The 16,341-nt window shown below is 39.6% G+C and overlaps 2 protein-coding genes across 2 annotated transcripts in view; one reads left to right on the forward strand and one right to left on the reverse strand.

Moving 5' to 3' along the window:
- LOC106094632 (mitochondrial cardiolipin hydrolase) overlaps positions 1–2,631 on the forward strand; it is a 273,940-nt gene extending 271,309 nt beyond the window's left edge. The window contains exon 3 of the mRNA XM_059367616.1: positions 2,604–2,631. The gene's annotated coding sequence lies outside the window, so the exon portion shown is untranslated. The remainder of the gene's footprint in view (positions 1–2,603) is intronic.
- A 7,495-nt stretch (positions 2,632–10,126) lies between these two features.
- LOC131997032 (uncharacterized) lies at positions 10,127–14,208 on the reverse strand. The gene is made up of 4 exons (XM_059367281.1): positions 14,156–14,208; positions 11,815–14,098; positions 10,267–11,406; positions 10,127–10,144 (listed from the first exon to the last, which is right to left on the reverse strand). The coding sequence occupies exons 1-4, from the start codon at positions 14,206–14,208 to the stop codon at positions 10,127–10,129; spliced, it is 3,495 nt and encodes a 1,164-aa protein (XP_059223264.1).
- Positions 14,209–16,341: the final 2,133 nt, after the last annotated feature.

The following is a 16,341-nucleotide window of genomic DNA, read 5'->3' on the forward strand; positions in this document are numbered from 1 at the left end:
CGACATACATATATGGCAGCTATATCTAAATCTGAGCCGATTTCTATGAAATTCTCCAGTAACATTAAGAGTCATAAGAAAGTGCTTTCAGTTGAATTTCGAGCGAATCGGTTAACAATTGACCAATTTATTGCATTATTACTGCAAATCGGACGAACATATATATGGGAGCCATATTAAAATCTGAACCGATTTCGAGCAAACTTTAAAGATATTGTGGTAGTTATAGAAAAAAGCGTTGTACAAAATTTTGGTGAAATTAGTCAATAAATGCGCTTGCAGTGGTTTTTGAAGTGAAAATCGGGCGACATACATATATGGCAGCTATATCTAAATCTGAACCAATTTCTATGAAATTCACCAGTAGTATTACGAGTCATAACAAAATTCTTCCTGCCAAATTTAGAGAGAATTGGTTAACAATTGACTATTTTATTGCAATATTTATCAAAATCGGACGAACATATACATGGGAGCTATATCAAAATCTGAACCGATTTCGAGCAAACATTCCTGATATTGTGGTAGTTATAGAAAAAAGCGTTGCACAAAATTTTGGTGAAATTTGTCAATAAATGCGCTTGCTGTGACTCTAGAAGTGAAAATCGGGCGAAATACATATATGGAAGCTATATCTTAATCTGAACCGATTTTTATGAATTTCACCAGTAATATTAAGAGTCATAAGAAAGTCCATTCAGTTGAATTTCGAGAGAATCGGTTAACAATTGACCTTATTATTGCACTATTACTGCAAATCGGATGAACATATATATGGGAGCTATATCAAAATCTGAACCGATTTCGAGCAAACTTTAAAGATATTGTGGTAGTTGTCGGGAAAAGGATTGTCCACAATTTTGGCCAAATTGGTCAACAAATGCGCTTGCAGTGGCTCTTGAAGTAAAATCGGGCTATATACATATATGACAGCTATATCTAAATCTGAACCGATTTCTATGAAATTCACCAGTAGTATTGAGAGCCATAACGATAGCCTTCCTGCCAAATTTCGGGAGAATTGGTTAACAATTGACCTTTTTATTGCAATATTTATCAAAATCGGATGAACATATACATGGGAGCTATTTCAAAATCTGAACCGATTTCGAGCAAACATCCCTGATATTGTGGTAGTTATACAAGAAAGCGTTGTGCAAAATTTTGGCAAGATTGGTCAATAAATGCGCTGGCAGTGGCTCTTGAAGTGAAAATCGGGTGAGATTCATATATGGCAACTATATCTAAATCTGAACCGATTTCTATGAAATTCACCTGTAACATTAAAAGTCATAACAAAATTCTTCCTGTCTAATTTTGAGAGAATCGGTTGGCAAATTAGCACTTTATTGCAATATTTCTTAAAATCGGACGAACATATATATGGGAGCTATATCTAAATCTGAACCGATTTCGAGCAAACTTCTCCCATATTGTGGTAGTTGGCGAGGAAAGCTTTGTGCATAATTTTGGCAAGATTGGTCAATAAATGCGCTTGCTGTGACTCTAGAAGTTAAAATCGGGCGATATGCATATATGGCAGCTATATCTAAATCTGAACCGATTTCTATGCAATTCACCAGTACTGTCGAAAGCCAAGAGAAAAAAATCCTTTCTACCAAATGTTGAGAGTATGGGTTAATAAATGACCATTATATTGCGTTATTACTGCAAATCGGACGAACATATATATGGGAGCTATATCCAAATCTGAACCCGATTTTTTCCAATTTCAATAGGTTTCGTCTCTAGGCCGAAAAGAATGCCTGTACCAAATTTTAAGACGATCGGATGAAAATTGCGACCTGCACTTTGTACACAAACTAACATGGACAGACAGACGGACAAACAGACGGACAGACAGACGGACAGACAGACGGACAGACAGACAGACGGACAGACAGACGGACAGACAGACGGACAGACAGACGGACAGACAGACGGACAGACAGACAGACAGACAGACAGACGGACAGACAGACAGACAGACGGACAGACAGACAGACAGACGGACAGACAGACGGACAGACAGACGGACAGACAGACGGACAGACAGACGGACAGAAAGACGGACAAACAGACGGACAAACAGACGGACAAACAGACGGACAAACAGACGGACAGACAGACGGACAAACAGACGGACAAACAGACGGACAAACAGACGAACAGACAGACGGACAGACAGACAGCCAGACAGACAGCCAGACGGACAGACAGACAGACGGACAGACAGTCGGATCTTAATCGTATCAGAAAGTGATCCTGAGTCGGTAGGTATACTGATCAATGGGTCTATCTCTCTTCCTTGTGGGTGTTACAAACAAACGCAATAAGTTATAATACCTTTTACCACAATAGTGGTATAGGTTATAAAAACTCGTTTACCCCATATCCTATGGCGGTATGTAACAAACCATTCTATAAACATTAGCAAAATTTCTTATAAGGAAATTAAAATCAATTTTGTTGTTTTTTTCCTGTAAACGAATTTCGACGAATATTTCATAAAAAATATTAAAATAATTACCCATTTTTTAAACTAGTCTTTATTACATATCCATATTCCTTAATTTTAATTTCTATTTTTTCTTTAATTTCAGATAAATACCTCACTTTGATATAAAAAAAGGTAAGTCAAGTATTTTTTAAACATTTTTCCCAAACATTCCAATGAACATAAAACATTGAAATTAAATGACCCATAAACTAGGTAGAAAAATTCATGGCATTTTATATGAATTTTTGGGCAGCAAAATATTTCTCAGACACTTGACCCATGTTGGTAGACAAATAATGTGACAGTTTATGAGTAAATTTATGCCATAAATCATAAGCATTTTTATTGCCTTCATGGAAATGAAAGTTCTCAAAATTCTTAGAGAAGAACCCCTGGCAATCTGCATCGATCATAGCAAAACATAAAATGAATTTAAAAATTAATTTAAAATGCTCTTCCTTCCGTGTTAATTTCACTTTTAGCTGCATAGTTTTATGGACTTCTTTTATTGACATGCTCCTTTATAGTTTTTTTTCCATTTTCACAAGCCTGTTTAATTTCCTTGAACCTCGTTGCTGGGCAACAGTGGTAGTTGCTGAAAATATCTGAAAAACTTCAAAAGAATTTAATAGCATTTTATTTTTGTTCTATTTTGGCTCTCTATCAAAAATTTTTCATTTTATTGCCGTCTGCCTCAAATGATAAGAAGATGTATTCGAGACCTAATATGCGTAGGTCTTGAAAATTTCTAAACTTAAATAATGTCAATATACAAGTCCAAGGGGCAAATGGAGAAGAAAAAAAAAAGAAATTTTCTAAAAAAAGAAAATTTTTGCAAAATTTAGCTATAAATAAAAATAAAATTTTTAAATATATCGTTTGAGAAAATTCCAATGGAAATAAAATTGGACGAAATCCTTTGAAGAAATAAAATCTTGACAAATTTTTCATAGAAATAAAATTTTTAAAAAATTTTCTATGAAAGAAAATAATAACAAAATTTTCTATAAAGAAAAGGTTAGAAAAAATTTGGTATAAGACATATTTTGCCGAAATTTTCTACAAAAATAAAAAAAAAAACAGTAAGGAAAGGCTAAAGTCGGGCGAAGTCGACTATATAATACCCTACACCTACCCTACAATTATTAATTCGGGCAACAGATGTATGTATATGAGAGCTATATCTGAATCTGCATCGACCTTTTTCTGACAGATCGATTGAAAATTGTTTTTACTACTGCCATTTAAGTGCAAATCGGGCTATAAATATATATGGGAGCTATATCCAAATCTAAACCGATTTCGATGAAATCCTGCAGGTATATAAGGATCAGTAACAAAACAATCCGTGCCAAATTTTGTGCAGATCGGTTGAAAATTGTAGTTACTACGGTCATTTAAGTGCAAATCGGGCAATACATACATATGGGAGCTATATCCAAATCTGAACCGATTTTGATGAAATCTTGCAGATATGTTAGGATCAGTAACAAAACAATCCTTGCCAAATTTTGTGCAGGTCATTAGAAGATTTTAGTTACTACGGCCATTTTAGTGCACATCCGGCGATAGATATGTATGGGAGCTATATCCAAATCTGAAACGATTTTGATGAAATCTAGCAGATATCTTAGGATCAGTAACAAAACAATCCTTGCCAAATTTTGTGCAGATCGGTTAAAAATTGTAGTTACTACGGCCATTTAAGTGCAAATCGGGCGATACATATATATGGGAGCTATATCTAAATCTGAACCGATTTGGATAAAATCTCGCAGATATGTTTGGATCAAAAACAAAACAAACCGCGCCAAATTATGTGCAGATCGGTTGAAAATTTTAGTTACTACGACCATTTAAGTGCAAATCGGGCGATACATATATATGGGAGCTATATCTAAATCTGGACCAATTTGTACCAAAATCAATGGCGTTCGTCCTTCGGTCAGAAAAGTTACATGTGCAAAATTTCGTGACGATTTGACAACAAAAGCGACCTGTACGTTGATGACAAGAATACATGGACTCACAGACGGACATGGCTAGATCGAATTGGAAAGTGATTCTGAGTTGATCGGTATACTTATCAATGGGTCTAGATTGGTATTAGGCCCTAGCTCCTCACATACGAAATTAAGCCCTGAATTTTAAAATGAAATAAAGGCCCAAGCCCCAAATATCGTTGTTTTTGTTTCATGCATACAAGTTTGGGGCCTTCCTTAGGTTTTCGTTTGGGGCCTTGCTTCATTGGGGCCCTATTTCATACCGCCGATCTGCGTCTGTTTCCAGTGGAGTATCAGATCTAGTGGTATCAGCGGTAGCATGTTGTCACCCTCGAGTGGTGGAACAGTTGGGCTAGCTAGGCATTTGCCGAATACACCTGATTCGAGTCTTGAGGACAAGCCATCGCCCTTCTCTGCCAAACCAATATGCTCTTTGAGGGCTTAAAATAACAAAATAAGCATCGCTCTTAGGCTTATTGAGAGGCTTGGGAGGAGTGCTCCTAAAACTCTCACCGATACACAGAAAACAGGGACGTAGGCAGGATTTTATTTTGGGGTTCCTCATATATGAAATACAAAACAATACTAACTAACCTCTGTGCTATGGTGGCCTTGAATTGCAAAAGACTGATAATCACCCTGCCACTATCAGAGAATGAGGGGAATGCAGCGAGACGCTACCCGACAAGCCCTGTGTAGGTGGGACATTCGATAGGATTGAGGCAAGGGTGTGCGCCGCTAAGGACGGAACTCAAAAGGTACGCCGTTAGCAGCAGCTAGTGAGGCATCTAAGGGGGAATCGTCCACACCTCAAGTGTTAAAAGTTCTGAAAAAGGGTGGTTCCACTGCTTTCTCAACTGTGCTTGAATGCGTAAGGAAACTCATAATGACAAGATCCAACGAATCTTGTGAGGATGAACACTTGGCGGACTTTGAAGACGAGGCTAACGCAACAGTGGTGGAAAATCTGACTATGGTCCAGTTTCTGCAGATATGTCTCCACCATTGTAAGGCCACTGCGGCGTCACTAAAGGTTCCTCTGATGGCAGGAGGGTTTGACGTTGTTATTATCACCCTGCCAAGATCAGAAGAGGAGTGGAAGACGTCTGGACGGGACCCGACAAGTCCTGTTAGAGTACCATCCGGGTTGAATTGGGGCTCAAGGTGTGCACCAGCAGGGAAGGACTGAATTCAAAAGGCACTTTGACAGCAGCAGCTAGTGGCGCATCTAAGGAGGAATCGTCCACACCACAAGTGTCTAGTGTTCTGAGAAAGGGTGGCTCCACTACTTTCTCAACTATGCCTGGATGCCTTAGGAAACTCATAATGAAAAGATCTAACGAATCTTGTGAGGATGAACTACAGGCGGTCTCAGAAGACGAGCCTTATGCAACTATGGTCCAGTTTCTGTCGCCTCGGCGGCACTACAGGGTTTTCTGATGACAGGAGGAGTTGACGTTTTCTTATCCAGGAACCATGGATGTGTGCCATCAGACTCACTTAGACGTTTTCGTCCATTGCGATACCACAGGAAGAGGGGAAGAAAGTTGCCTCCTTGTTCCTAGAGTTGAACTATCCAGATCGCTTAAAAAAGACCAACAACCAACAAAATAATTCCTGAATTGAAAGAGAAGATACCGAGCCTGTATTATTGCAAAGTAATTGCGAGACTAAGAACTACCTCACACAATAAGGGCAACAAATAACATGGCCATAAAGACATAAAGTGCGGGTTGGGAACACTCCAAAATTATGTGGTCCAATCTAGACTTGAAGAGGTCTGCCGCTTTGCTTTCGCAGGCTAGAAAAGACGTCTCAGATGCTGATAGACTGAAGGTTTCCAGTAACGACTTTTTCAAAAGCTGTGAGTGCGTCGCTGAAGAAGAGACTATAGAACATCTGTCGTGTGTGTGTCTCGCTATAGCAGTCAGAAGGGTTTCCACTTTAGATTCTCATTTGGTATCTAAATTGGGGTTGTGGTGCCTAGAGGGACCACACCATCCCTAAAAGCCGCCAAATAGATATTGAATAGAATTGGGACAAGGAGAGTGTGGATCAGCGCCAACTGTCGCTACGATGGAAAGCTGGACACACGACTCCAGAGGTTGTTGTTCCAATTGTGGACTGTATATGGATGTCACAGAGGAGATTATCTTCCACACGGTAACGTTAGCAGAACCAGCTGATGGATTCAATGGCTTAACGACACGGCTTTATGTCAGGTTGGGTGAAGTTGATTTCTCGAGCAATGAAAATCACCATCCAACTCACCAAATGGTATAGAGAAAAAAAGAGTAGCACGAGCAGGTTAGAATCCAAGTTGGTTTTATTTAAAGATGATAAGTTCTCACCAAGTAGTTTGGTTTGCGGCTGCCAAGCAAGTGGCAGATTGACAATTTTCTTTCAACTAGGAAACCTATCGACTTTATTTTATTTCATTTTAGAACTAGTTGAAGTTTAAACAAACTTTGACATTCTTGTCGATACTAATTTTAGTGCAATTTGTACATTTTCCTAATAGTTCAATTTTTAATTCATATGACTTTCAAACTATGTTTCGGTTAAATTCAAATTAAATTCATATAATACATTAAGGCTAAACAACATGTTTAGACATGGCGCCGGGCTTAGAAATGATCGTTCTGGTGGGTGGCACAAAGTACAGTTGCTAATGATCGAATGGCGTCTGAAATTATGGTTTGGTTTATAAATGGTTGAATGGATGTGTTCCTTTTAGCCTTTTGACCAATTCGCTTGCTCTTCTGTTGCTTATGATGCCTTGGTTGCTGTTGTTGAGTATGCTGACTTTTTCTTTGCTTTGGATGGTTCTTTTGTTGTCTTTTGGTGTTCGTAACTGAGGTTCCAGTGTAAATCATCGGTTTGTTTGGGTGCAACATGGTGTGATGGCAATTACGACATTTGCGACATTTATTTTTTGATTTACATTGGGCGGCTGTGTGGCTTTTCGCTAGACAGTTCACACAGTATTTGAATTGACGCACTGTCCGGCATCTCTCAACAGGTTGCATCTTAAAAAATTTTGGACATACACTTATGCTGTGGAATCTCTTACACAACATACAACGATATATCTCGGAGTTTGGGGATTGATTTTTACTAGATGATTTTACCATCTGATCCGGCCTGGGAATCCTCGATTCTTCCGAGCTTCCACTCACTGGGTGGAAGCAAATCATCAATAACGACGACTAGATCTCCCTTTTTCACGTCAGATTGCGGGTTTTTCCACTTGTATCGTTTCTGAAGTGATTTCAAGTAATCTTCTCTCCAGCGTACCGCGAACTGATGGTGGATGGCTTTCAGTTTCGTCCATCGATTTATCATAGAAATATTTGGAGATATCGGTTCGGGAAATGCTAACATCGGGGACCCTTTTAGAAAGTGGCCCGGTGTGAGTGCACTCAAATCTGTAGGGTCTTCTGACAAAGCTGATATAGGGCGAGAATTTAGAACACCTTCTATGCGTGCTAAAATAGTGGCAAATTGTTCAAATGTAAACCTGTGGGCACCTGCTACCCTTTTAAAATGGAGTTTGAAGCTCCTAACAGCAGCCTCCCACAATCCTCCCATGTGTGGGGCGTGAGGTGGTATGAAGCTCCATTCGAAACCATGCGTGGAATATCTATTCGACAAATCTGCAGATGCATTTTTTATAAACTGTGAAAATTCCCTGAGAAGCACTCTACTAGCGCCTACAAAATTCCGACCATTATCCGATACTACCCTTCGGGGTAGTCCTCGCCTCCCAACAAATCGAGCAAAGGCGGCCTCGAATGCCACAGACGACAAATCTGAGCACGGCTCTAAGTGTATGGCCTTCGTTGAGAAGCACACGAACACTGATACGTATGCCTTGGTCGAAGGAGCTTTGCGTAAATATGAGCTTTTCAGGTCGAATGGACCTGCAAAGTCTATGCCGGTCACATGGAATGGTGGCGAGATCGTACACCGATCAAGTGGTAATGGTGCCATGCGTGTGAAAATCATCAAAGAATTTGTCATAGACAACTTCCCTTCATGTCCACTACTGAAATATGCCTTAGAAGTGGAAAAAATAACCACAAGCAAAAAGCCCAATTTAATTTTGAATGTTGATGGTGTTATAGCCACATCATTTGTGGATATGCTGCGCAATTGCGGATCATTTACCAGCGAGGAAGCTCAGGAGTATATAAATATTGGAGCCATAAATTCGTTATTCGTGCTGGGACGTAGTATAGGTTTCATTGGCCACTTCATGGATCAGAAACGTTTGAAACAAGGCCTTTATCGCCATCCTTGGGATGATATCTCCTACGTAATGCCAGAACAATTTAATTAAGCAATATGCGGTGTGTCATAAGGATACTTTATTATCATCATAAGCTTCGACACATCACAAACCAACAGAATTCTCCAATGTTATCCCCTTCTCATGTCTCAACTCATTGCTAGGAAATGTGTAACCTCATACCACAAACATGTCACATACTACTTCTACTACTTACTCTTTTCATTCCTTATTTTGTGTAAAATTTCATTTCTCTAAAAATTATTATTTTTATACTTAGCCATGGCATTTAAAATCTTTTTCCACTTGTATCGTTTCTGAAGTGATTTCAAGTAATCTTCTCTCCAGCGTACCGCGAACTGATGGTGGATGGCTTTCAGTTTCGTCCATCGATTTATCATAGAAATATTTGGAGATATCGGTTCGGGAAATGCTAACATCGGGGACCCTTTTAGAAAGTGGCCCGGTGTGAGTGCACTCAAATCTGTAGGGTCTTCTGACAAAGCTGATATAGGGCGAGAATTTAGAACACCTTCTATGCGTGCTAAAATAGTGGCAAATTGTTCAAATGTAAACCTGTGGGCACCTGCTACCCTTTTAAAATGGAGTTTGAAGCTCCTAACAGCAGCCTCCCACAATCCTCCCATGTGTGGGGCGTGAGGTGGTATGAAGCTCCATTCGAAACCATGCGTGGAATATCTATTCGACAAATCTGCAGATGCATTTTTTATAAACTGTGAAAATTCCCTGAGAAGCACTCTACTAGCGCCTACAAAATTCCGACCATTATCCGATACTACCCTTCGGGGTAGTCCTCGCCTCCCAACAAATCGAGCAAAGGCGGCCTCGAATGCCACAGACGACAAATCTGAGCACGGCTCTAAGTGTATGGCCTTCGTTGAGAAGCACACGAACACTGATACGTATGCCTTGGTCGAAGGAGCTTTGCGTAAATATGAGCTTTTCAGGTCGAATGGACCTGCAAAGTCTATGCCGGTCACATGGAATGGTGGCGAGATCGTACACCGATCAAGTGGTAATGGTGCCATCATTTGGGTACAGGATTTGTGTTTGAACACAACACACGTCTTACATTTGCGTATAATAGACTTAACCCGGGGTTTCAGTCTTGAAATGTAAAATTCTGTCTGTACCATTCTGCACATTAGCGTGCAGTCTGCGTGAGCCAAAAACTTGTGAAGATGAGACAGGTAAAGATGGCAAAACCATGAATTGCCTGGAAGTACCATTGGGTGGCGTTCGCTATATGGAAGTGTTGATTGCGACAAACGCCCATTAATTCTAATAATCCTGGCATCATCAAGAAATGGGTTAATTGTGCTCAAAGAGCTTTTTGGGGAGATTTGGAGACCTTGAGAAAGAGCATTGTATTCGTCCTTGAACCCGTATTGCTGAGCCGTGAGTATTAACCTTCGCTTCACAAACAAAATCTCCTCGTAGCAAAGACTCACACTGGAGAAATTCGCAGTCGATCTAGTTGTCGGATGTGTCCGGTGATAAAATCGATAAATATATGAAATAACTCTTAAGGCTCTATCGTATGAAGAAAATCTTTTCAAAATTTCAGAATCTTCTGATACAATGTGAAAGGTTTGTGCAAGTCCCTCCGGTGGTCCCGGGGGTGTTATGGGAACCATTTCTGGCCAAGAGGACGAAGTGGCAGTCATCCACGATGGTCCGTTCCACCATAGCTTGGAGTTCGTAAGATCTCGAGGACTACACCCACGGGTACCAAGATCCGCTGGATTGTCGGCAGTAGGAACATGACGCCATTGGGCATTGGGAACAAGGGAATGAATCCTTGAAGTCCGATTCGCGACAAATGTCTCCCAAGACCATGGAGGTTTTGATAACCACCCAAGTACGATCGACGAATCCGTCCACAAGAAGGTGTGAGCGATTTCAAAATCAAAAACAGATAAAATATAATTCACCAGCTTGGCTAGTAGCTCGGCTCCAATAAGCTCCAAACGTGGTAAACATACCGTCTTCAATGGAGCTACCCTACTTTTTGCAATCAGTAGGTTGGAGCAAGACTCAAATCCCGAATCAACCACTATGTACACGCAAGCGCAATATGCTGCTTTAGAAGCATCAGCAAAGCCATGGATCTGAACGCGATCAGATGGCATATATCGAATCCAGCGCGGTATTCTTAGGTCAATAATATGGGAGAAATCTTTCATGAGACCCTCCCAGGTTAAGTGTGACTCCTCGCTTATGGGTGAATCCCAATCCAACCCTTCAAGCCATAACTGCTGCATTAGTATCTTGGCTCGTATGATGACTGGAGTTATCCAGCCTGCTGGATCAAATAACTGACTGACGGCCGACAGCACCTTTCGTTTAGTCAGGGTTGTAGTTGTGTTTATAGGATTCAGCGCGTAAGAAAAACTGTCGGTCAAAGCGTTCCACATTACTCCAAGAGTCTTTGTGGAGCTTGTCTCATCCAGTCTCAAAAAATTCAGGTCATACATGTCTTCGGGAGGCAAATGATTCAAAAGTCGAGAATTATTGGCGGTCATCTTCTTTAACGGGAAACCCGCAGATTTGAGAGTAGTTATCAACTGGGTTTGGAGATCGATTGTCTCCTGTAAAGAAAAACCGCCAGAAAGTATATCGTCCACATAAGTTTCTTTCCTTAATGTGTAAGATACTTTCGGGAACTGTGTCTCACAGTCGGATGCTAATTGAAGCAAAGTACGGATCGCCAAAAATGGGGCGCAGTTTATACCAAAAGTTACAGTACGTAGTTGGTAATCTTTGACTGCGCTATCAGATGTTTTCTGATATAGAATTCTCTGGTATGGCCGATCAATTGGGTGTACTAAAATTTGCCGGTACATTTTCTGTATGTCACCGCTGAAGACATATTTGTATTTCCTCCAATTTAACACAGTGGTTATCAAATGTGTTTGAAGTGTGGTCCCAGTCAATAAGACGTCATTAAGAGAGAATCCAGATTTGGATTTTCGGGACGCATTAAACACAATTCTTACTTTCGTACTTTTATGTTCAGGTCGCACCACAGCGTGATGGGGGAGGTAGAAAGAATAAAACTTTCCGTCAGAGAAAACCTCTTCGGAAGATGTTTCTTCCATATGACCCATTGATAAATATTCCTCCAAAACCGAATTGTATTGAAACTGTAGTTCCGGATTTTTCGACAGAGTATTCTCCATTCTTGTTAACTGCCCGAGGGCGAGGAATCGCGATGATCCGAGATGAATGGAATTTGAAAACTCTTTTTTAAATGGCAGTCGTACAATGTACCGACCGTCGGGTCCACGTACTGTGGTTTTAACGTAAAATTCCTCGCAGAATTGATCTTCCTCTGAAATTGGGGGTGAAGCGGGAATATCTTCCAATTCCCAAAATTTCTGCAGAGTTTCATTGAGAGCGGTGTTCTCAGAGGGTAAAACATTGGTCGTGAACGCCTGAATTTGTTCCGTCCTCATGGGGCCGCTGAGGACCCAACCAAAAATAGTATTATAGGCAGATGCGTCCCCACATATATTCTTCTTAATTCCATCGATGTTGAGATATTTCTCAGAGTCATTGCCCAAAATCAGATCTATCTGTGACGACTTGTTGAAAAAAGGATCTGCTAAATCAAGTTCACTTAATTCCTCCGGATTTGTGATCGAAAATGAGACGGAAGGCAATTTCTGGGTTACCTTAGGGAGCACGATGGCATTAATGGCTATTCGAAGATTGTATCTTGAGGAATAAAGTACCAGTTCACATTCCTTATTAGAAGAAAGTTTCTGTTCCCCTATACCGAAGATATCAAATAGGGCTCTACGATAAGGGATTTGAAGCAGATTTCTGGCCTTTTCTGACAAAAATGTGCGTTGGGAACCAGGGTCTATCAATGCTCGAAGAGTGAAAAGCTGTCCTCCATGATCAACTTGCACCATAGCGGTGCGAAGCAAAATAGTTCCATTGCTTGAAGCAAAATTTGCCTGTACCTGAGCCCTGCGTAAAAGACCTGATGATGATGGATTGGATGTGTCCTCCGCCATACTATTCGGATAACGACGAGGTTCCGTCGTCACAGGACCATCTTTAACCCTATTACTCTCAGACTCGACTTGTGACCTCTGCTTCAAATGGAGCAAGGTATGATGTGATTTCTGACACACCGAGCATTTGTTCTTGCTCTTACATTTCTGTTTCCTATGAAAGGTAGACAGACAGTTATTGCAGAATTTGTTTCTAAACACGAAGTCTATCCTTTCTTGTTCTGTAAAACCTCGGAATTTCGAGCAAATGCGTAAAGAGTGATTCTCCTCACATAAAGGACACGAAAGATCCAGTTTTTCCTGAGAATGGTAAGCCTGAGTACGATTAACCGGAGGAGAAGGCTGATTATAGCCATCTTTTGTTGAACGGATACTGGATAAACGTTCAACAATTTCATACCTATCGATGAGGAATTCGTCCAATTGGGACCACATCGGCAATTCACTGTGAGAGCTTAGGGACTGTTCCCATAAGGATAATGTCTTATCCGGAAGTTTCGTCGAAATCAAATAAATCAAAATAGGATCCCAATACTCTACTTTAACATCGAGTGTCCTAAGAGTGGCAAGACAGTCATTCACCGTCGACTGTATTTTCTGGACCGAATCACTAGTCTCTACCGCTGCCACTGGGATATTGAACAAAATCTTAAGTTGGTTGTCAACCAACACTCGCTTATTCTCAAAGCGAGCTTTAAGAGCCCTCCATGCCAATTCAAAATTCTCATCACACAAAGTGTATCGTTTGACTATGGCACCAGCAGAGCCCTGAGTCTTATTCCTCAGGTGATACAACTTCTGTGCCGGAGTAAGTTTTGGGTGGTTCACATAGACCGCCGTGAACATATCACGGAAAGATGGCCATTCCTCGTATCCCCCTTTGAAAACCTCCGTATCGCACGGAGGAACCTTTATGTAAACATTGGGTGAATCATTCGAGTGTGGCTCTAAACCACCGCGAGGGATCGGGAAATCATTCGGAGTTATGCCTATTCTGAAAGCCTCTACTCGAGGATCGGAAGAAGATGTTATCTTCGAAATATCGAAATGCCGAGATCTAGACCCATAGTATGCTTCAGAGCATACATTAAAATTGATCTTAGCTTTATCTCTCACTTCCTTGGTAACAGACGGATCAGATGACAGCATTATGGACTCATAGGAAGAATTCAACTTCTTCCATCTATCTTCAAGATCCTCCATTTTTGCCTGTACCAATGACTCGGTCTGCTGGATCAAATCTATCTTCTCTATATAACTGCAAAGCATCAACAAATGGTCGTAATAAAAATAAAATTTACTCTCTACCACGCACATCTTTCTATTCTCGCCACCCGTGGTACTATCGTCCAAAGAATCGTTAGACATATTCGTATGTTGACCCAATTATGGTCAGCACAGATCCTTTGAGGAGAAAAATAATATCTCTATATCGAGTCGGTAATTAAACGCGAAATAATGATAATGGACAGCACACTGCCCTAGGACCTACACGATCCCAACTAAAATTCACTGATGAGCAGTAAGCCCTTACCAATTCCGTTCAGTGTGACCCAAGCCAGACAGACAACAATAATTCCGGTGTGATCGACGAAATCTATGCACATTTCCCAAAGAATCCGATTTAATAAATTGTCTCAAAAAAAAAAATAGCCTCTCAATCAAAGCTTACCGGAAAACTCTGTCTGCATACAAACAAAGGGTCTTGCTAAATAAAAAAAAATTTGTTTGAGCCCAATAGTCTTTAGGTGGCTATGAACCGCTATATATAATAAACAAAATGTTACAAGCGGGGAACAAAATAGTGAGTAATTGTAAACCATATGACAAAATCCAAAATTAAAAGTTGGAAGGACAATTTTGATGAACTAGTTTCGGGTGACTATGAACCTTTGCGTAGCGATGAATTTGAATTTACTTCTAGTGACAGCAACTAATTTAAATTCATTTGATTGTAAACCACATTATTTTTTCCCAATTTAAATGAAATTGGCATGTTATCCTAGATCTATCCCGATATGCAATAATAGGGGTAACAGTTTCTTTTGTACTGTTGCTTAGAAAAAATTATGTTTCGATTAGATGTGGAATCGGAATCTCATTATCTTATACCGTGATATGTTCGTGCGATGATTTGTCAAGAAAGAAGAAGAAAGGCGATGAAAGTAAGTGTAATGAAAACAAGACAAACGTAAATAGTTGTTGCCATGAATATGTATGTATCAATGTCTTACAAAATGGATTACTTCTTCTTGAAAAAGTGTTTGGTCAAAGATATTTCCTTCAAATTGATCTTTGTTTACAAATGAGAAGATTAACGAAACAAGATTACCTTTAATGTGATGAATTGTGGAATTTTAATTTTCGCATTGTTGGTTAATACGAACGAAATATGCGCGTTTTTTCTTTTTTTTTTTTTTCGTTTGGTTTTTTTTTTTTTTTTCAATTCTTTCTGGACCTTTATAGTCAAACCGCATCACTAGTTATTGGACAGAAAACATTCCTGCAATTCATTATTTCCTTCCTTTTCTTAAGTTTAAATGTTTAAATGTAAATGGTATCACAACGATAAAATTTGTCATAATCTTAGCAAAAAGAGGAATTAATACAGAAGAAATTAGAAACGAAAACCAAAGAACTGACCAAAGAGACTGGCGAAAGAACGAATGGAAATGAAATTAAAAATATGATGACTTTTGGGAAATGATAGACAAGAGCCAAAATTTGCAATGGGAACGAATGGGAATGATGTTAACATCATAATGACGTTTGCGAAATGGTAGATATGAGGAAAATAAATTTGCAGGTTATGTCTTGTGGTATACGAGCCGCTATGTTTGCGAATTTTTAGATTTCTTCTGTTCGATTTGCAATAACGGTTTCTTACACTTGCACTTCTTAATAATGTTACTTTTGCAGATTATGTAACTGGAGATTTTTTACCACAAGGCACGTGTTTTATTCAATTTTTCCATAACCCATATGCATATATATATATACATAATTATCGCAATTTTTAATTACAGAATTTCATACACTGAATTTGCGCTCGTTGTAATTTTCCACGCACATGTATCACATCTTTTCCCACATGTATAATATCTTTGCCGAATTTTGGTGAGTTCTAAAGAAACTCACTTCACTAAATTTTTTAGACTGACAAAATACTCTAATTTAACGGATCGGGTAGGAATTTTTCGATCTATGATTTTCTGAACAGGTTTTCTTTTTCTTTCTGTCTTTCGCTGCTTAGTTCATTTTTTAACTCTTTAAACATAATCCCTGCAAATGTTCACAGATGCACTCTTAATACACGGACGGACTGCAAACTTTTATTAAATTATTCTAAACCACTTCTTCTAATTGCTTCCCTATTAAATTTGGCACACCGTATCAATAACTGCACACCGGCTTCTTAACAAAGCTGTTTAGCTTACCGTACCCGAAATGACACTGACAAGTGATATTTCATTCCGTTTAGGGTTTACCTCATTTCTCTAT

This window comes from Stomoxys calcitrans, chromosome 4, assembly GCF_963082655.1.
Source record: "Stomoxys calcitrans chromosome 4, idStoCalc2.1, whole genome shotgun sequence".
Taxonomy (NCBI): domain Eukaryota; kingdom Metazoa; phylum Arthropoda; class Insecta; order Diptera; family Muscidae; genus Stomoxys; species Stomoxys calcitrans.

Excerpts from the sequence above, each read along its gene's own strand:
- LOC131997032 (XM_059367281.1), bottom strand. The coding sequence starts at position 14,208 with ATGTCTAACGATTCTTTGGACGATAGTACCACGGGTGGCGAGAATAGA. Across the intron at positions 14,099-14,155 it reads GGTGGCGAGAATAGAAAGAT|TTATATAGAGAAGATAGATT; the intron begins GTGCGTGGTAGA and ends GATGCTTTGCAG. Across the intron at positions 11,407-11,814 it reads CTGAACATAAAAGTACGAAA|GAGACAATCGATCTCCAAAC; the intron begins GTAAGAATTGTG and ends TTTTCTTTACAG.